Source organism: Bos taurus, chromosome 18 (assembly GCF_002263795.3).
Source record: "Bos taurus isolate L1 Dominette 01449 registration number 42190680 breed Hereford chromosome 18, ARS-UCD2.0, whole genome shotgun sequence".
Taxonomy (NCBI): Eukaryota; Metazoa; Chordata; class Mammalia; order Artiodactyla; family Bovidae; genus Bos; species Bos taurus.
Window position 1 is genome coordinate 51,613,645 of NC_037345.1, and position 21,266 is coordinate 51,634,910.

Sequence of the window (21,266 nt, forward strand, 5' to 3'; positions counted from 1 at the left end):
CAATAATAATAATAATAAGGTAAGAATGCCCAGGGAGGATGGGAAGAGACAGGGGTGAGCAGGGAAGAGACAGAGCTGGATAAAGAGGTGGAGTCAGATGTCCAGTGAGGAGGGAGGAGGCAGGTGTAGAGAGGGGATGAGGGAGAAAGATGCAGAAGGAAGAAGGAGGAGCAGAGTTTCACGAGGAGAAACACGAAGAGAGGATGAAGAGGAGAACAGGGACAAAAGATGGAAACAGAGGGAGAGACAAAAGCAAACTGCAAACAATGGAGAGAGGAGAGTCCCAGAGGGAAGGAGAAAGAGAGTTTGCAGGATGACAAATGGAAGGAGGAGGATCTAGAGAGGATCAGTGCCAAGACGAGGTGGAAGAGAAGGTGAGAGAGGGGCAGAGAGAGGACAACAGAGTCTTTGGAGCAGGCATGAGACAGTAGGAGCTGAGATGGGATGAGCAGAGAGCAAAGGAGAAACAGACCTTTGCCTTCTGTGGGACTGGCTGAGAAACAAAACTAGACTCATTACCACTGACCCCGGGACCATGCTGTTACTGTCCAGCGCATCCACCCACGGCCATGGATGCAACCCAGACTTTGAAACATCAGTGAAGAAAATTAAGAACTCTCAAGCATGAAGGTGATGCTCTGATGACAGAAGTGAAATATGTTCCCTGAATCGCCACCATGTTCCCCCTATGCGTGGTTCCAATCAATAAACACTTTCTCTGCAGGTGTGGTCTTTGTCCCACAAAGAAACCTGTGTATCAGATGGGAGGGTCTCAGTGTGCTCAGGTTAACCAGACAGGATCTTCTCATCTTCCTTTCCCTTCTTCAGGGTCCTAGTGGAACATCAGTATATATCACAATTGTCCCCCCTGGGGGCTTGATTGACAGGTGAAGACCCATTGGTAAGATTTGAGGTCGGGTGGGAGAAGGATCCCATATAGGGTATAGAGGGCTGGTCCTTGTCATAAAGATTTTCCAGACTTAGCTGAAATGTTATTCCTTCCTGGAGCTTTTCTCTGATACCCCTGTATAAGGAGTCCCCACCATGTCTTCCCAGTTCATCTTTTCTCTCCTCACAATTCAACTGCCCATCTTCCACGGGGGACTGGAATTTGGAGGAGGGTCAGGATGGACTGTGTTCATCGTGGGTGGCCTCACTCCTAAGTGCAGAACCTGACATACCTTTGGTATTGATCAAAAGGGCCACTTTCCTTTTTAAAACATACAGGAATTTTAAACGAATATTATTTCCATCACTAACTGGGTCTGGTTGAAAGATGGTTAAATTCACAAGTGTCAGAAACAATGAAGGGTCTGAAAGGGCCTAGTCACAAAATTTTATCCTATTCAAAAGCACCCAGTGCCTATCTAAGGAATCAGGAGACCTAGTGATGGACTTCCGGTCACCATCCAGGGAAGAGGTACACAGACTTTTAATCACTGTGCAGGAAGGCTGTTTTGATAGAATATTTGTCCTCTGTGATTTAAGGCCAGAAACTTGGAGCCTCACTGCAGCATGCCAGGCTTCCCTGTCCTTCACTGTCTCCCGAGTTTGCTCAAACTCATGTCCATTGAGTCAGTGACGCCATCCAACTATCTCATCCTCTGTCTCCCTCTTCTCTTCCTGCCCTTAATCTTATCCAGCACCAGCGTCTTTTCCAATGAGTTGGCTCTTCCCATCAGGTGGCCAAAGTATTGGAGCTTCAGCTTCAGCGTCAGGGTACTTGGATTCAATTCCTGGTCAAGGAGATAAGATCCCACATGTTGATGGGCAGCTAAGCCTGTGCACCACAACTAAAAGACCTGAAGCAGCCAAATGAATAAACAAAAAGAAAAAATACATATGCTTAAAAAGAAATACAAAACAAGAATATAAGAAAGTTCCTTGGGTGCTCACACTGGGTACCCATAGTCTGGACTATTGATCAGTCAGCAGGAGAGGTGGACAATGAGTTCTCCCCTTTTACAGATTGAATGTTCTTGATACTAATCAGAAAGTCCTAGACATCTCCCAGGGATTCATCTATATGCATATTACCCCCCTGCATCAACTTCATGAATTTTCATAACTGGATTTTTCCTTCAAACCCAGAGAAGCAGGGGACACCTCCACCTCTTGTTACTACAAAGCCTGCTTTGTAGTAATAGTAAGCCTGCAGTCCCTGCTTATTCACTCTGCACCGAAGTGCAAACCCTGGGTGGCCCCACGTGATGTGCAATGTCCTCCCCCCCAGACTGTGAATACATGTGGCTCATACACTGCTGTCAACCTCATCTGTGCAGTGTCGGGTGTTATGTATTGGGTTCTTTTTTAATATTTAAGGTGGGCTGGATAGAGGATGATCGGAACAGCATGGCTGTTTCTCTTGATCCTACCAGTACTACCGAATGGTAAGGGGTAGAGTCAATGGTCCACTTCTTGGGCAGCCTGCCTACCTCCATCCTCCTCCTAATACTGGGAATCTACACGTCCATCGAGTCAGTGATGCCATCCAGCCATCTCATCCTCTGTCGTCCCCTTCTCCTCCTGCCCCCAATCCCTCCCAGCATCAGAGTCTTTTCCAGTGAGTCAACTCTTCGAATCAGGTGGCCAAAGGACTGGAGTTTCAGCTTTAGCATCAGTCCTTCCAAAGAACACCCAGGGTTGATCTCCTTCAGAATGGACTGGTTGGATCTCCTTGCAGTCCAAGGGACTCTCAAGAGTCTTCTCCAACACCACAGTTCAAAAGCATCAATTCTTCAGCGCTCAGCTTGCTTCACAGTCCAACTCTCACATCCATACATGACCACTGGAAAAACCATAGCCTTGACTAGACGGACCTTTGTTGGCAAAGTAATGTCTCTGCTTTTGAATATGCTATCTAGGTTGGTCATAGCTTTTCTTCCAAGGAGTAGGGTCGCAAAGAGTTGGACACGACTGAGCGATGAGGTTCTATGTTTGATTTCCAGATTTCAGCCATGCAGCTCTAGGAGAAAGGCGTCAAGAAACTCTCAAGTCATTTAGGCAGCACTTGGGCTGAAAGTTTGAATTCCTGAGCTCACCTTCTTCTTTCACCATTTAGTACGGTGACATTAGGAGCAACCAATCAAGTCATTATGTTTCTTAGTTTCCCTCAAAAAATATCCAAAAGTATCATCTACAGAGTCACACGGCACTCTGCTTGCTTTAACTGGTTGATTAGGCATACCTAACCTCATGCGAAGAGTTGACTCATTGGAAAAGACTCTGATGCTGGGAGGGACTGGGGCCAGGAGGAGAAGGGGACAACAGAGGATGAGATGGCTGGATGGCATCACTGACTCGATGGATGTGAGTCTGCGTGAACTCCAGGAGTTGGTGATGGACAGGGAGGCCTGGCGTGCTGCGATTCATGGGGTCACAAAGAGTCAGGCACGACTGAGTGACTGAACTGAACTGAACTGAACAAATATTTTACCTGACTCTAAAACAGTTCACACCATGTACTATCAGTCGTCTCTACAACTGGGAAGTCAGTAGCATGTTTGTCTCTTTTTTTGGCCATTCCATGTGGCTGGCAGGATCTTAACTTCCTGAGCAGGGATTGAACCCATGTCCCCTGCAGCGGAAGCATGGAGCCTTAACTCAGGCAGGAGATCAATGAGTTCCAGGTTAGATATTTACAACTAGCCTCCTGTTTGCATTTCATGGGATATGAAGAAGTGGGCTTCAGGCTGGATACTTAGAACTGATAGCATTTTCTGAGACAGGAGACAGATGAGCTCCAGTTAAGGCACTTACCATCAACCGCCTTTTGCCCTCAGGAATAGAAGTAACAATAGAAACAAGGTTAATAGCCAGCCTTTGTCTCTTGTAAACACCTTAAGATTCATGGCAATTGTCAAGGTAATAATCAAGGCAAGGACAAAGACAGGAAAAAGCCTATTTGAGTAAAGGATTAAGGGATCTCCACACTCCCAACCCTCCACTTTTGGGAACAAGTGAGCCACTCCATGTGCACAGAAAGGCTCCTTGTGGGTCAAAAGTCAGGAGATAACAGGAGGCCATAATGAGTCTTGCTCCTCCCAGAAGCCTTCACTTGAGATCCATCCTGGCTGAGGGGGTGCATGAGCACCCAGGGGAGGGCCCCAGGGTAGGTTAGGTGTAGAAAAGGAAACCAGATAATTGGCTAAAGATAAACACACACCCTGAAGAATTCACTTATATAAATGACTTAGTCTCTTTGCTGCTCCTCTTCACTAAAGCAGACACCCACACCCTTTCTCTCTGGTTGTGTGTCTCTGCCTTGCTTCTATCTTAACTAAACTGTTTTTCCGTGTGCTCTCCCACTTGTTGTGCTGTGTCTCTAACAATAAACTTTGTATTGCATTCAAAGTTTTTGCCTCCATGACAAATGCATTTTTCACTGGGAGCAAAGATCCAGGGAAAAATTGCTTCTAGAGTCTACCCTTTGCTGGCAGATGGCTAGGATTCCTGGTTCTCATCCAGGCTCCCCAGGTTCAAGTCCTGGGCAGAGAATTAAGACCTCGCTTCCTGCTATCGCTCACTGCTGCCTCGTTAAATTCATAACCACTGGACCTAGGTCTCCTTTTAAATGCCTTTCAAACCACTGAGGCTTGGAGACATTAAACTGCCAGCCAATGTCCTGTAGTTTCCATCTGAGAGATAAACTTGAACTTCATGCTCTCAGGCTGGGGAATGATCAAGCATCATCCAGGTGAGCTTGATTCTTATCAGGTTGAAGGATGTTGAGGTCACCGGTTACAAAAGGAGCAGATGGATGCTGGTCAGTCTCAGGAGAGCAAGCTACCATGGCACTGCAGTTGGGGCTCTTTCTGATTTGGGCTGGCGTGTCTGTGTTTCTACAACTGGACCCTGTGAATGGAGGTGAGAGAAGGGAGATGGGCTAGAATTGGTGAGAGAGAGCCTGCCCCAGACGTGGATTGATGTGTAAAAGTTATGATAATAATAATAGTGGTTACAAATATGTATCGCATTTCTTGAGTATATTCCAAGGGCAAGACGCTATGAAGAGTTTCACATTTTATTAATTTTCCACCAACTCCGTGACACTGAAACCCAGGTGAGTTTCGCAGTAAAGCCAAAGGCCTTTTTGGGAGCTGCCTCATTCCTAAATCTCCATTGCACTGTCCCAGGCATGGGCAACCTACACCAGGGTTGGTTATCTTGTCCAAATGAGTATTTCTATCTTTGTAGAGCTAACTATTTGAAATACTGGGTTGGCCAAAAAGTCCATTCAGACTTTTTCTGTAATGTCATGGGAAACAAGGACAGTGTGGTCTCCAGGCTGGTCCTGTGCATTGTCTGCTACAGCAGTGTCTGTGCTTCGTAGCTGAATCCATGTGGGTCCATAGGCAAGCAGTGAGAACGGGTCAGTCTCTCCCTCACCTGTTCTCTTAGCCTTCTAGTCAGCAAGTTTATCTGTTCAGGGTGAACAAGCACTTCAAAATATACAAGAAGATAAAAGTTAGAGATGCAGGGCAGGTCCCACTACAGATGATATTCCAGTTGTGGCCCTGTTCGTTCTTTTTTGGTTGTTGTTATTTTTCTGTTATCATGGTTTTGGTTTTTTATTTTTAATTGAAGGATAATTGCTTTACAGTGCTTTGTTGGTTTCTGTCATACAACGTCTCCAGTCAGCCATAGGTGCATATATATATATAGATAGATAGATGTGTGTGTGTGTGTGTTTGGTTGCTCAGTCATGTCCAGCTCTTTGTGACCCCATGGACAGTAGCCCACCAGGCTCCTCTGTCCATGGGGATTCTCCAGGCAAGAATACTGGAGTGGGTTACCTGGCCCTCCTCCAGGGGATCTTCCCAACCCAGGAATTGATCCCAGGTCTCCCGCATTGCAGGCAGATTCTTTACCATCTTAGCCAGGAGGGAAGCCCATATATATGTGTGTGTGCGCATATATACATATATATTTATATATGCATATAGGCATCCATTGGGGTTAGTGGTAAAGGAATCCGATTGCCTATGCAGGAGGCCCAGGAGACACTGGTTCGATCCCTGGGTTGGGAAGATCCCCTGGAAGAGGAGATGGCAACCCACTCCAGTATTCTTGCCTGGAGAATGCCATGGATTTAGGAGTCTGGAGGGCTACAGTCCATGGGATTGCAAAGGGTTGGATGCGACTCAGCATGCACACACACTTACATATGCGCATATATATGTATATATATATGTCCCCTCCCTCTTGAGCCTCCCTCCCACCCCACCCACCATCCTATCCCTTTCGGTTGACAGCAGAGTGCTGGGAGGGGCTCCCCGCGTTGTATAGCAGCTCCCCACTGGCTATCTATTTTACACACGGTGGTGTATATATGTCCACGCTACTCTCTCAATTTGTCCCACCAAACCCTGACCCTGCTTTGTTCCTGCTCCTCCTCCAGCAGTCTCCTTTTCTCCTGCTTTTCTTCCAGATCAGGACGAAGGTGTTTCTACTGAACCTACCCAAGACGGTCCTGCTGAATTACCTGAAGGTAGTGTTCCTCGGGCAGATACCCAAGACAATCAACAAGGGGAGAGAATGACAACAAAAGGACAGTCCAGTGCAACAAGCTAACGTGTGTGGCAGGGGAACCGTGACGGGGATTCTCCAAAGATACACTACAAGCAGGAGCTAACGCTACCCTCAGTCGCACACATACTCCCAGGGGCATCCAAACCAGCATCGGGGGTGAACATCTTGTAAATGGTGGGATTGGACTCTGAACATAGGGCCCAGGCTTCAGAGCTGGTGTCAGGTGCTAAAGTAGAAACTCCCCCAAATTCATCTCAGTACACAAAACCTCCCAAATTATATCTTTTTAACATGTCGGCTAGTCACTCTTTACAGCTTCCCAGGTGTCGCTGCTGCTGCTGCTGCTGCTTAAGTCGCTTCAGTCATGTCCGACTCTGTGCGGCCCCATAGACGGCAGCCCACCAGGCTCCCCGTCCCTGGGATTCTCCAGGCAAGAACACTGGAGTGGGTTGCCATTTCCTTCTCCAGTGCATGAAAGTGAAAAGTCAAAGTGAAGTTGCTCAGTTGTGTCCGACTCTTAGCGACCCCATGGACTGCAGCCTACCAGGCTCCTCCATCCATGGGATTTTCCAGGCAAGAGTACTGGAGTGGGGTGCCATTGCCTTCTCCAAAGAACCTGCCTTCCAGGGCAGGAGACTTAAGAGACACAGGTTCGATCCTTGGGTGGGGAAGATCCCCTGGAGAAGGAAACAGCGACCCACTCCAGTATTCTTGCTTGGGAAATCCCATGGACAGAGGAGCCTGGCTGGTTACAGTCCATAGGGTCTCAAAGAGTCAGACACAACTGAAGCAACTTAGCAGTCACTGTTTATACCACTTTCTCTGTATCTGTAGACAGACACAACTGAGCAACTAAGCACAGAACAGCACGTAGACAGGCTTATATTTCTAAATAAAATTTTCTTCACTGTCAAAAAATAAATAAAGTAGAAACTGTCCAAAGTTAGAGAAGCCTTCCCAGTCCCTGAGGGAGGGACCACGCCACATTGACCTTGGCATCCCCGATGCTTAGGAGGGGCTCTGTACACAGCAGGTTTGGGGCTGATGGGCAGGCTTGGATGGAGATTTTGCCAGAGTTACCACAGACGTCATGAAGCCCTAAGTGCGAAAGAAGGGAACGATGCCTTTCTTCTTTCAGACGAAGAATGCGTTTTCCCATTCGTCTATAGAAACAGAAAGCATTTTGACTGCACAGTGCATGGTTCCTTATTCCCGTGGTGTTCCCTCGATGCAGACTATGTAGGAAGATGGAAATACTGTGCTCAGAGAGGTAAGTGTGCAGCCTGTCCTCGGGTGAGAAGCACCTGGCTTCCCAGATGAAGGGGGAAAGTCCAAATTGCCTCCTAGAGGGAAGCCTTGGACACCAGTATGAGCAAGCTCTGGGAGTTGGTGATGAACAGGGAAGCCTGGCATGTGGCAGTCCAAGGGGTCGCAAAGAGTCAAACACGACTGAGTGACTGAACTGAACTGAACTGAACTGAGAGGGTAGTCTCAGGTGTCTCCTGATCCAGCCCCCTGTGTTCCATTCATGTCCCTTTCTCTCTCTCTCTCCTTTTTTTTTTTTTTTTTTTTGGGCGGCTCTGGGTCTTTGTTGCTATGCCCAGTTCCTCTCTAGTTGCGGTGAGTGGGGTCTACTCTCCATTGGTGTGTGGGGTTCTCATTTCGGTGGCTTCTCTTGTTGGGGAGCACAGGTTTCTAGGAGTACAAGCTTCGGTAGTTGCAGGGTGTCAGCTCAGTAGTTGAGGTGCCTGGGCTTAACAGCTCCTCTACCTGCTGGATCTTTCAGACCAGGGTTTGAACCCATGTCCTTTGCGTTGCAAGGCATTCTCTACCATGCACCACCAGGGAAGCCCCCTTTTCTCTTGATATGATTAAAAATAACCCTCCCGCAATTAATGTTTCACCCATTCCTTCTGTTTTTCAGACTATGCTAAATGTGTCTTCCCCTTTATCTATGGAGGCAAGAAATATGAGACTTGCACAAAAATTGGGAGTATGTGGATGTCTTGGTGCTCACTCTCTCCAAACTACGACAAGGACAGAGCTTGGAAGTATTGCTAGCCATAAAAAGAGGTAAGAGTATCTGGGGAGGGTGGGAAGAGACAGGGGTGAGCAGGGAAGAGACAGAGCTGGATAAAGAGGTGGAGTCAGATGCCCATTGAGGAGAGAGGAGGCAGGTGGAGGGAGGGGATGAGGGAGAAAAACGCAGGAGGAAGAGTGAGGAGCAGAGTTTCACGAGGAGAAGCTTGCAGAGAGGATGAAGAGGAGAAAGGGGACAAAAGATGGAAACAGAGGGAGAGACAAAGGCAAACTGCAAACAATGGAGAGAGGAGAGTCCCACAGGGAAGGAGAAAGAGAGTTTGCAGGATGACAAATGGAAGGAGGAGGATCTGGGGAGGATCACTGCCAAGATGAGGTGGAAGAGAAAGTGAGAGAGGGGCGGAGACAGGACAACATAATCTTGGAGCAGGCATGAGACAGCAGGAATCGAGATAGAAAGAGCAGAGAGCAAAGGAGACATAGACCTTTGCCCTCCGTGGGACTGACTGAGAAACAAAACTGACTCGTTAACCTTGACCCCAAAGCTATGTTCAGTCACTGTCCAGTGCATCCACCCTTGGCCATGGATGCAATCCAGCCTTTGAAACCTCAGTGAAGAAAATCAAGAACTCTCAAGCATGAAGATGATGCTCTGAAAGCCAGAGGTGAAATCCTTTCCCTACATCTCCACCATGTTCCCCCTATGCGTGGATCCAATCAATAAACCACTTTCTCAGCAGGGGTGGTCTTTCTTTTTTTTTCGTCCACAAAGAAACCTGATTGGGAGGGTCTCAACGTGCTCAGGTTAACCAGGCAGGATCTTCTTGTTTTCCTTTCCGTTCCTTGGGGTCCCAGTGGAAAATCAATACACATCACAATTGTCCTTCCTGGGGGCTTGATTGACAGATGAAGACCTGGTGGTAAGATCTGAGGTGGGGGGAGGAGGGTCCCAAAAGGTATGGAGGACTGCTCCTTGTCATAAAAGATTTGTCTTTTCCCAACTTAGCTGAAATGTTGTTATTCCTTCCTGAACCTGTTCTCTGACTCCATAGGATAAGCAGTCTGGATCATGTCTTTTCTTTCCAGTTCATCCTTTCTTTCCTTAAAATTAAACTGCCTACCTTCCATGGTGGGGCAGTAATTTGGAGAAGGGCCAGGATGGACTGTGTTTTCCCTGACCTCAGTACTAGTACAGAATCTGACACATCCTTGGTATTTATCAACAGGACCACTCTCCTTTTTAAAACAAACAGGAATTTTAGACAAACGTTTCCGTCGCTAACTGGGCCTGATTGAAAGAAGGTTAAATTTACGTGTGTTAGAAATAATGAAGGGCCTGAAAGGTCCTGATCACTCAATTTTATCCTGGTTAAAAACACCCAGTGCCTAAGGAATCCACGAGACCTAGTGACGGACTTCCGTTCACCATCCAGGGAAGAGGTACACAGGTGTTTAATCACTGCGCAGGAAGGCCGTGTTGATAGAATATTTGTCCTCTGTGATTTAAGGCCAGAGACGCAGAGCCTCACTTGAAACCAGGACATAAAATAAATAATTTTAAACTTAAAACATAAAAAGTATTTTAATTAAAAAGACTTCCATTAAAAACAAATAAAAGGAAACCAGGGGCTTCCCTGGTGGCTCAGTGGTGAAGAACCTGCCTGCCAATACAGGAGACACTGGTTCCATCTCTGGTATAGGAAGATCCCACACCCTACAGAGCAGCTAAGCCCGAGCGTCACAAATATTGAGCCTGGGCTCTAGAGCCCCAGAGCTGCAACTCCTGAGCCCACACACCGCAACTACTGAAGCCCGTGGGGCCCAGAGCCCGTATACTGCAACAAGAGAAACCACAACGATGAGAAAGAAGCCTGGGCACCGCACCTAGGGAGTAGCTCCTGCTCGCCACAACTAGAGAAAAGTCAACACAGCGACAAAGACCCAGCGCAGCCAAAACCAACCAATAGATATTAAAAATTTAGAAAAGGAAACTGGGACGTTGTAAGAGCTATGCAGTTAATGGGAATCAGAAGATGTTCCCTTCTGGTCCCAGAGAAACAGCAAAGAAGGCTCCTTTTTTGACTCTCCAAGTAGATTTTAAGGAAATATTGCGCTTGGGGAACGTCCATTCTCATACCCTTCACAGACTTGTTCATGGCACTGAATTTACACAAGTGAAAAAGGGCCCAATTATACACACACGTAGCATATACACAAACATGCACACACACACACACATGCATTCCTAGCTGAGGAGTAACGACAAGTCTACAGCATTGGCAGAAAAAAAAGATTTAAAACCAATCTCTAAGGGAATTTCCTGCCAATCCAGTGGTTAGGACTAGGTGCTTTCACTGCCAGGGCCGGGTTCAATCCCTGGTGGGGAAACTAAGATGTTACATGCTGTGTGCTGCAGCCAAGACATAAATTAAAAAAATTAAAATAAAACCCATCTTGACACTTTTACCAAAAACAAACCAAAAATTCAGCACATCTCAGATGTGTCTGAAATATTAGGTATCACCAGCTATGACAAGGAAAAGTAGAGAATAAGTTATAGAAAAAAAAAATGAACGTTATTATTAGTCTTTATTTTTTAGATCAAGGAACTCTATCTAATTGAAAGTCCAGAATTAATCCTTCCCATTTGCAACTGATCTTCAATAACCTATCAAGATAGTTCAATGTGGGACTTCCCTGGCGTTCCAGTGGTTAAGACTCCACACTTCTAATGCAGGGGGTGGGAGTTCAAACCCTGGTCAAGGAACTAAGATCCCACATGCTGCCATGCACGGCCAAGGAAAAAAAGGTAGTTCAACGTGTCAGGAATAATATTATAATCTTTGCAACAAGTGGTGCTGAGACAAGCATATTTGTATGCAAAATAAGTAAGCTGGATACCTTCTTCACACCATGCACAAAAGTTAAGCCAAAATGAGCCATAGATTTCATTTTTAAAGGTGAAACTGTAAAATTCTTAGAAAATTTAAGAGTAAACCTTTAAGACCTTTGGTTAAGAAATGAGTTCTTATATATAACACTAAAAGGACGCACGACAAAAGAAAATGTTTGTAAATTGGACTTTATAAAATTAAATTGTTTATGCTTTGGTTTTCATAAAACTGAAAAGAAAACTGCCAGAACAGGAAGAAAGTATTTGCAGGTCAGGTGTCCGATAAGGAACTTGTACTAGAGCATGTAGAGAACATTTACACCTCAATAATAAAGTGAAAAATAACCCAATTTAAAATTAAGCTACGAGACTGATGCTCCCCTGGTGGCTCAGATGGTAAAGAACCCGCCTGCAATGCAGGAGACCAGGGTTCGATCCCTGGGTCAGGAAGATTCCCTGGAGAAGGGCATGGCAACCCACTTCAGCATTCTTGCCTGGAGAATCCCATGGACACAGAAGCCTTGTGTGCTACAGTCCATGGGATCCCAAAGAGTAGGACACGACTGGGTGACTAACTCTTTCTTTCTTTTCTTTCTAAGAGGTTGACTAGATACTTCACCAAAGAATATGTTCAAATGGCCAATGCTGCTGCTGCTAAGTCACTTCAGTCGTGTCCGACTCCATGCAACCCCACAGACGGCAGCCCACCAGGCTCCCCCATCCCTGGGATTCCCCAGGCATGAACACTGGAGTGGGTTGCCATTTCCTTCTCCAATGCATGAAAGTGAAAAGTCAAAGTGAAGTCGCTCAGTCATATCCAACTCTTAGCGACCCCATGAACTGCAGCCTACCAGGCTCCTCCGTCCATAGGATTTTCCAGGCAAGAGTACTGGAGTGGGGTGCCATTGCCTTCTCCGTCAAATGGCCAATAGGCACGTGAAAAAATGTTCAGTATCATTAGACATAAAGAAAATCTCAGTGATATCCCTCTTCATTCCAACAGGAAGGCCAACGATGGATACTTGCAGCCCAGTGTTCACAGCAGCATTACTTACAGTGGCCAAGACACAGAAGCAACTTAAATGTCCATCAGATGAATGGGTAAAAAAGATGTGGGATGTATATACAATAGAATAGTACTCGGGCATTTTTATAAAATGTTGTTGTTTGCAACAACATGATTGGACTTGGAGGGTATTACGGTAAGTTCCTTGGGTGCTTGTACTGGGTCCCCTAGTCTGGCCTATTATCCAGTCAGCAGGAGAGGTGGACAATGAGTTCTTCCCTTTTACAGACTGAATGTTCTTGATACTAATCAGAAAGTCCCAGACATCTCCCAGGGATTCATCTATATGCATATTACCCCCTGTATCAACTTCATGAATTTTCAAGACCGGATTTTTCCATCAAACCAAAGAACCAGGGGACACTGCCACCTCTTGTTACTACAAAGCCTGCCTCCTGCAGCCCCTGCTTATTCACTCTGCACCAAAGTGCAAACCCCACGTGATGTGCAATGTCCTCCTCCCCAAAACTGTGAATATATGTGGCTCATACACTGCCATCAATCTCATCTGCACAGTGTTGGGTGTTGTGTATTCAAAAGTGTTAGTCGTGTCCAACTCTTTGTGACCCCATGGACTGTAGTCCGCCAGGCTCCTCTGTCTGTGGGATTTCCCTGGCAATGAAGCAGGTAGCCATTCCCTTCTCCAGGGCATCTTCCCCACCCAGGGATTGAACCCAGGTCTCCCACATTGCAGGCAGATTCTTTACCTTTGAGTCAACAAGAAAGCCTTCGGTTTGTCCCTTTTAGAAAGATAGCTGCCTGGAAGCTGGACAGGAGACACGGAGGCAAGCTGGGAAGAAACTGCAGTACTTCAAGCAAGTGATCATGAAAGCTTAGAAGAACAGTGGCTTTCAAACTGTGGGTCACAACCCACGAGTGGGTCTTAAAATGGTTTTTATCAGTCACACTTGCACTTAGAAAAAATAGGCTCAAATGTAAAAGAAAATATTAAAGAGTCTTTTGAAATAGGTGGTGGGGTGGGGTGGCGGGGGAAGCAGCGCTCAGCGATCAGAACACAGATCTCCGCTATCTGGAGGGCAAGCAGGCAAATAGCTCCAGGAACACAGGAACAGCAGCCTGTCGCGTGAGTGGGGGTGGTGGATGAGTAGCTGCTACTGTGCAATCGACTGAAATGAACCACAATTTACATCAAGCCTTCCCGTGGAAGCTGTTAAGCCTGTCGACAGACGCTGGTGTGGTGAGAGCATGCGCAGTCGTGTCCACCTCTTAGCGACCCCTTGGACTGTAGCCCGCCAGGCTCCTCTGTCCGTGGGATTCCCCAGGAGAGAATACTGGAGTGGGTTGCCATTTCCTCCTCCAGGGGATCTTCTCGACCCAGGGATTGAAGCCGCGTCTCCTGCATTGGCCAGCGGATTCTTTATCACTGAGCCACCTGGGAAGCCAGAGTTCCAAAATAGTTATATCAGGCAGATTCTGCAGGTGCAGTTGTTGTCAGGTTGGAGAGACAGATTCCTGGTGCTTCTCACTCTGTCACGTTTCCACTGTCTGCCAGAGTTATTTAAGTGGCTTAGATCAGCATTTCTAACTGCCAAGTAAAAGGGAATTCACGGGGCAAAGCGTCATGTTAAACAACAGCACAGGATATGATCGGCAAAACCCAGACTGCAGAAACTCTGAAAGATAGTGACCGGCTTTGTCAAAAATTAATTTTAGTTTGGGACTTCCCTGGTAGTCCAGTGGTTAAGACAGCAAGCTCCCAATGCAGGGGACCCAGGTTAAACCCCTGGTCAGGGAACTAGAACCCACATGCTGCAACTAAGAGTTTGCGTGTCACAACTAACGATCCTGCATGTTGCAGCTAAGACCCAGTGCAGCCGCAGCAATAAATATTAATAAATAAAAAAAACAATTTTAATGGGATTAAAGGAGAGAGAGGAAGGAAGCCATACCTCCAAAAGAGACTTAAACACACAAGATCAAGTGCAGTATGTAAAACTCACTTGGCTCCTGACTTGAAAAACCAGGAAAAATACTTTTATGAGACAGGTAAGGAAATCCATTCCTTGATTGGCTATTTAACCTGTAAATATTTTAAATTCTCTTAGACTATGCATTTGGAACTATGCATTTCAACGTGACTTAATGGTTTGTTCCAAGAAAATCTTACCCAGAAGGATGTCTGTAAAATAATACATAACTCATTATTTACCCCCAGGAAATTCATGCAAACCACTTTATCTAAGTAAACAGTTTATTCACCTGGGCAAACAGGTCCTTTTTCAGGATAACAATCGCTCATGTAGGCAACGAGTTCACTTATTACACAAAAGTTTGCTTATCAAGGCTTGTTGCAAGATTGTCGTTTCCTTGTGTTCACCAACCCTAAATTATTGTGCCATAATCTTGGCTTAATCTTAGCTACTTCCTTGCTTAGAAAAACCCATCGCAAATAGCCTTACTTAATTTTCTCTTTTGTGGCACTACTGAGACTCTGGTGGTCTTTGTGAGAACCAACTGTTGTTATTGTATAGTCAACATTATGTATAATAATATTGATAATATAATAATATTGTATGTTATAATAAATATTTAATAATTTTGTGTGGCATGTTTATTTTTAAAGGGACAGGAGCTTAACATATCTGGACAAACCTGCTTTCTTGAGTAATCATTAACTTACAGGGGTCTCCCATCTTTTTTCTACTTACAATCCCCAAGTGGGATTCACGATTTAATCACCTACTTTTTCCCTTTGTTGTTCAGTCGAAAGGTTGGGTCCGACTCTTTGCGACCCTATCAGTCTCCTGTAGCCCATCAGGTTCCTCTGTCCATGGGATTTCCCAGGCAAGAATACTGAAGTGGGTCACCATTTCCTACTCCAGGGACAATGGAATATTATTCAATCATAAAAAAAGAATGATATAATGCCATTTTCAACAACATGGATGGACCTAGAGATTATCATACTAAGGGAACAAAGTCCGAAAGAGAAGACAAATATCACAGGATATCACTTACATGCAGAATCCAAAATATGACACAAATTAACACAGCTGGAAAACAGAAGCAGACCCACAGAGAACAGACTTGCGGGTGCCCAGGGGAAAGGCAGGGTGGGATGGAGTAGCGGTTTGGGCTTAGAAGTTGCGAATGATCATATATAGAATGGATAGATAGCCAACAAGGTCCTACTGTATAGCGTGGGGAACTGTATTCACTATCCTGTGATAAACCATAATAGAAAAGAATACGAAAAACCGTGTATATGTGTAACTGAATCATTTTGCTCCACAGCAGAAATGAACACAATGTTATAAATGAGCCGTACTTCAATTTAAAAAGAACAAAAAAGGCAGGGAGCTCACATTTTTGAAGAAATAAGTAGAATAAAGGATTTACAAATTTCATGAAACGAAGTCTGACATTTGCGTCAGTGTAATATGGGATAGAGACGGGTGGAGGCATATAAGAAATAAAAGGAATCATAAGGTGACAATTGTTGAAGTGAAAGCCTCAGTGCTTTGATGGCCTGGGTCCGGGTTTGGGAGTTTCCTATACTATTTTTGTCTACTTATGTATATGTTTCAAATCATCCAAAATAAAAGTTTTTCAAAGTGTGCTCAGACCACATCACTGGAGATATGCTTGACCCTCCTCTCTTCCTCTCCTAACCTACACGCAGTCGATTAGCATATCTAACCATCAGGTTTCCTCTAGAATCTGACCACTTCTCATGACCTTCACTGCCAATTCCTTGGTCCAATTCACCACCCTTTTGATCCTTGATTATTGTAGCGATCTCTATGCTGCAACCTTACCCCTTCCCCAATCCCATTCTATTTTCAACACAGCAGCCAGAGAGAGAGACCCTTTTAAAAACTAAGTCTAATCTTTTTTAGCATAGATTACCCATCTGATTATGCAACAGAAGGGAGGGAGGGGTCCTACAGAGGTCATGGAAGGCTCTTTTGAGTAAAGTCTAGAACTGAGCCTTCAAACATGTATAGGAATTATATAACCAGAGAGGATGCTTCAGATGGGAAACAGCATGAGCAAAGGTACTGATAAAAAAAAATACATTGTATATTTGGCCATAGACTTTTGCATATCAAGTTTAAAATTTGTTAAATCACCCTTCACCTTTTGCTTCTATAACCAAGCAGGACACTATGGGGCCTTGAGGGGGAGCATGCCCTTTCCCCATGTCCTCTGCTTTAGCTCCTCTCTGAAGTACCTAGATAATAGTATCTGATGCACATTTCCTGAGTTGTGCTACAGAAATAAAAACCCCACCAAGTGGAAGATGTTGACCACTTGATGACACTGACCCCAGGTCTACTGGAGTCTGAGGACTGATAATGTTAATCCCTGTGACATGATCCTGTTACCTCACCATCAATCAGAGAATTGTCCTCAAGCTGATTGTATACCCTGTGACACCCCCTCACCTGGCCATTAAAAATGCTTTGCTGAAAGGCCTCCAGGGAGTTTGGGGTTTGGGGGAGGGGCACAAGCCACCCATCTCCTTGTTTGGCCCTGCAATAAATCTTTCTCCAATCTCCGGGAAAATAAATAAATAAATAAGTCTAGGGGGCTTCCCTGGTGGCACAGTGAATAAGAATCCACCTGCCAAAGCAGGGGACCCGGGTTCAATCCCTGGTCCGGGAAGATCCCACATGCTGTGGGGCAACTAAGCTCGTGGGCCACAACTACTGAGCCTGTGCTTTAGAACCTGGGAGTCACAATTACTGAGCTCGCTGAGCTTGTGTGCCTAGAGCCTGTACTTCCCAACAAGAGAAGCCACTGCAGTAAGAATCACAAGCCCCGAGACAAAGAGTAGCCCCTGCTCGCTGCAACTGGAGACAGTCCATATGCGCAGCAACGAAGACCCAGTGCAGCCAAAAATAAACAAAAAGTCTAAGGAATACCCTGGTGGTCCAGTGGTTAGGACTCAGCGCTTTCACTGCCTGGGTCCGGGTTGGGGAACTAAGATCCTGCAAAACAAGAAGTGCAGCCAAAAAAAAAAAAAGTCTAAACAGAGTCAAGGTCAAAGTTCTTGCAGCAGCCTGCAAGGTCCCACACTCTGTGCTAACTTTTTCTCTCTCTGCCCTCCTCTCCTAAGTCGCGTCCTTTGGGTCCCTCTTTTCCAGCCTCACCAGCCTGCCTCCCATTCTAAGGCACCAGGCACACTCCCACCTCGCGACCTTTGCACTCGGTGTTCCTTCTGGTCCACGCCTCCACCTCCTTGACATCTTCACACAAATGTGCCCTTCTCAAGCAGACCTTCTCTGACCACCCTAGTTAGAACTGCAGGGACTTCCCTGGTGGTCCAGTGGCTCAGACTCTGCACACTCCCACTGCAAGAGGCCCGAGTTTGATCCCTGTTTGGGGAACTAGATCCCACATGCCACAGCTAAGACTGCTGCTGCTGCTGCTAAGTCGCTTCAGTCGTATCTGACTCTGTGCGACCCCATAGACGGCAGCCCACCAGGCTCCCCCGTCCCTGGGATTCTCCAGGCAAGAACACAGGAGTCGGTTGCCATTTCCTCCTCCAATGCATGAAAGTGAAAAGTGAAAGTGAAGTCGCTCAGTCATGTCCGACTCTTAGCGACCCCATGGACTGCAGCCTACCAGGCTTCTCCGCCCATGGGATTTTCCAGGCAAGAGTACTAGAGTGGGGTGCCATTGCCTTCTCCACTAAGACTAAGTGCAGCCAAATAAAGAAATAAATAAAAAGAATCTGCCTTTCCATGCAGGGCACACAGGTTTGACCCCTGGTCAAGGAACTAAGATCCCACATGCCGCGGACCAAATAAGCCTGAGCGCTACAATTATTATGGAGCAACAAAAGCAACTGAGACCTGACTCAGTCAAATAAATATAAAAAATAAAGTAAATTATTTTAAAAAATAAAATAAAGCTGCAACCATCTTCCCCAACCCAGGCACTCCTGCTTCCCCATCTGTTTATACTTGCTCATAGTATTTAGCATCTCCCTCCTGGGAAAACAACCCCCACATGAGCAGGGATGTCTGTCTATTCCATCCCTGCTGTAGCCCCAGTGACTGGAAGAGTGCCTGGAACAGAGTAGGTGCTCAGGAAATATTTATTCAATAACTTTGGTCACCATCATAAGGTCACCTTCCATAACGTGTCCTCGGCCACTTCATGATTCCTCCAGGGTTCAAATTTATGTGCTAAATCCAGATGAGACACTTAGGAAAGAAAGTCTTGATTAAAAAAAAAAAATTATCCTAAGGGAAGAGAGGCAGAGTCTTAACACTACAGTCTACAGGTTTGCACCTAAATGGTAAGCCCTGGAGCAGAACTCTGTGAATTCACCTGGTCAGGTGGTGCCCCCTAGCGGTGGACCCAGGTCTTTGAACAATGGCGTTACCCATAAAGGTTCAAACTAGCAAAGAATGTTCAAACTACTGAACAATCATGCTCATTTTGCATGCCAGTATGAGATGGCTGGATGGCATCACTGACTCGATGGACGTGAGTCTGAGTGAACTCCGGGGGTTGGTGATGGACAGGGAGGCCTGGCGTGCTGCGATTCATGGGGTCGCAAAGAGTCGGACACGACTGAGCGACTGAACTGAACTGAACTGAACTGAAGGTTATGTTCAAAATCCTTCAAGATACGGTTCAGCAGTATGCCCAAGAACTTTGAGATGTACCAGCTGGGTTTAGAAAAGGCAGAGGAACCAGAGATCAAATTGCCAACATTCCTTGGATGATAGAGACAAATTCCAGAAGAACATTTACTTCTGTTTCATTGACTATGCTAAAGCTTTTGATTGCATGGATCACAACAAACTGTGGAAAATTCTTAAATAGGTGGGAATACCAGACCACCTTACCTGTCTCCTGAGAAACCTGTATGCAGGTCAAAAAGCAACAGTTAGAACCAGACATGGAACAACAGACCTATTCAAAATTGGGAAACAAGTAAGACAAAGCTATATACTGTTAATCCGATTATTTAACTTATATACAGAGTACATCGGGGTGAAATGCCGGGCTGAATGAATTACAGTCTGGAATCAAGATTACCCAGAGAGATATCACCAACCTCACATATGCAAATGATACCACTCTAATGGTAGAAAGTGAAGAGAAAGTAAAGAGCTGTTTGATAAAAAGGAAAGAAGAGAGTAAAAAAGTTGGCTTAAAACTCAACATTCAAAAAATTAAGATCATGGCATGTGGCCCCATAACTTTATGGCAAATAGAAGAGGGAAAAGTGGAAACAGTAACAGATTTTATTTTCTTGGGCTCTAAAATCACTGCAGATGGTGATTGCAGCCATGAAATTAAAAGACGCTTGTTCCTTGGAAGGAAAGCTATGACCAACCTAGACAGCACTTTAGAAAGCACAAGACATCACTTTGCCAACAAAGGTCCATATAGTCAAAGCTATGGTTTTTCTAGTAGTCATGTATGGATGTGAGAGTTGGACTATAAAGAGGGCTGAGCGCTGAGATGCTTTTGAACTGTGGTGTTAAAGAAGACTCTTGAGGGTCCCTTGGATGGCAAGGAGATCAAAACAGTCAATCCTAAAGAAAATCAGTCCTGAATAGTCACTGGAAGGACTGATGCTGAAGCTTCAATACTTTGGCCACCTGATGGGAAGAGCCGACTCAATGGAAAAAAAAAAAAAAACAGATTCTGGGGAAGATTGAAGGCAGGAGAAGAGGGCAGCAGAGGATGAGATGGTTAGATAGCATCACTGACTCAACCGACATGAATTTGAGCAAACTCTGGGAGACAGTGAAGAACAGGGAAGTCTGGAGTGCTGCCGTCCGTGGGATCGCAAAGAGTTGGACATAACTTAGCAACTGAACAACAACAAATAAATGATCTAGTGCGGTACCAGATTGGAAAAAAATGTTCATTCTCCTTCCCTAGGAACCCAGGAAATGCAAACTAAGAATAATATATTACCTTGGCAACTTTTCAAACAAGGGAGGAAACTACTCAGAAATGAGCAAACTTAGTTCAAGACAAAATTTTAAAGCAGTGTTTTGATTTCTTCAGCATGTCTCAAGACACATGGCTCAAGTTTCTGGCTCATTTTAAAAGACAGAAATAATAGGTGACCTCCCTGGTGGTCCAATGGTTAAGACTCCGAGCTTCCACCGCAGGGGGCCTAGGTTCAATCCCTGGTCAGGGAACTAAGACCCCACATGCCGCATGTCACAGAAAAAAAAAAATTACATTGTGGAGTTGAAAAATACTAGTAAGCACTTGGAAAAAAAGTTTGGCAGGATCTACTGAGACTAACGTGTGTTTGCCCTGTGACTTTGTAATTCCACATCTGGGTATACATCCAAGAAATATGAATGCTTATATCCATGGACAAGGCATGTTCATGGCAGCTTTATTCATAATAACTAAAGACTGGAAACCACCCAAATATCCATCAACAGTGTGTACATGTGTGCTAAGTCGCTTCAGTTGCACCTGACTCTGTGACCCTATGGAACCTATGGACAGCCCTCCAGGCTCCTCTGTCCATGGGATTCTCTGGGCAAGAATACTGGAGTGGGTTGCCGTGCTCTCCTCCAGGTTATCTTCCTAACCCAGGGATCGAACCCACTTCTCTTAATATCTCCTGCATTGGCAGGCAAGTTCTTTATCACTAGTGCTACTTTGGAAGCCGTCCATCAACAATAGACTTGGGTAGATAAATGTGGTTACATTCATAAGATGAAATGCTTCACCGAAATATGTATATTTTTGGCTTCACCTCACAGCTTGGGGATCTTA

At 45.5% G+C, this 21,266-nt stretch overlaps 1 protein-coding gene across 1 annotated transcript; it reads left to right on the plus strand.

Moving 5' to 3' along the window:
- The first annotated feature begins 4,776 nt into the window (after positions 1-4,776).
- On the plus strand, positions 4,777-9,309 carry BSP1 (binder of sperm 1). The gene is given in 5 exon segments (NM_001001145.1): positions 4,777-4,866; positions 6,431-6,490; positions 7,670-7,801; positions 8,456-8,604; positions 9,117-9,309. Coding segments are annotated over 4 exon segments (405 nt in total). The 5' UTR covers positions 4,777-4,790; the 3' UTR covers positions 8,593-8,604; positions 9,117-9,309.
- The last annotated feature ends 11,957 nt before the right edge of the window (positions 9,310-21,266 follow it).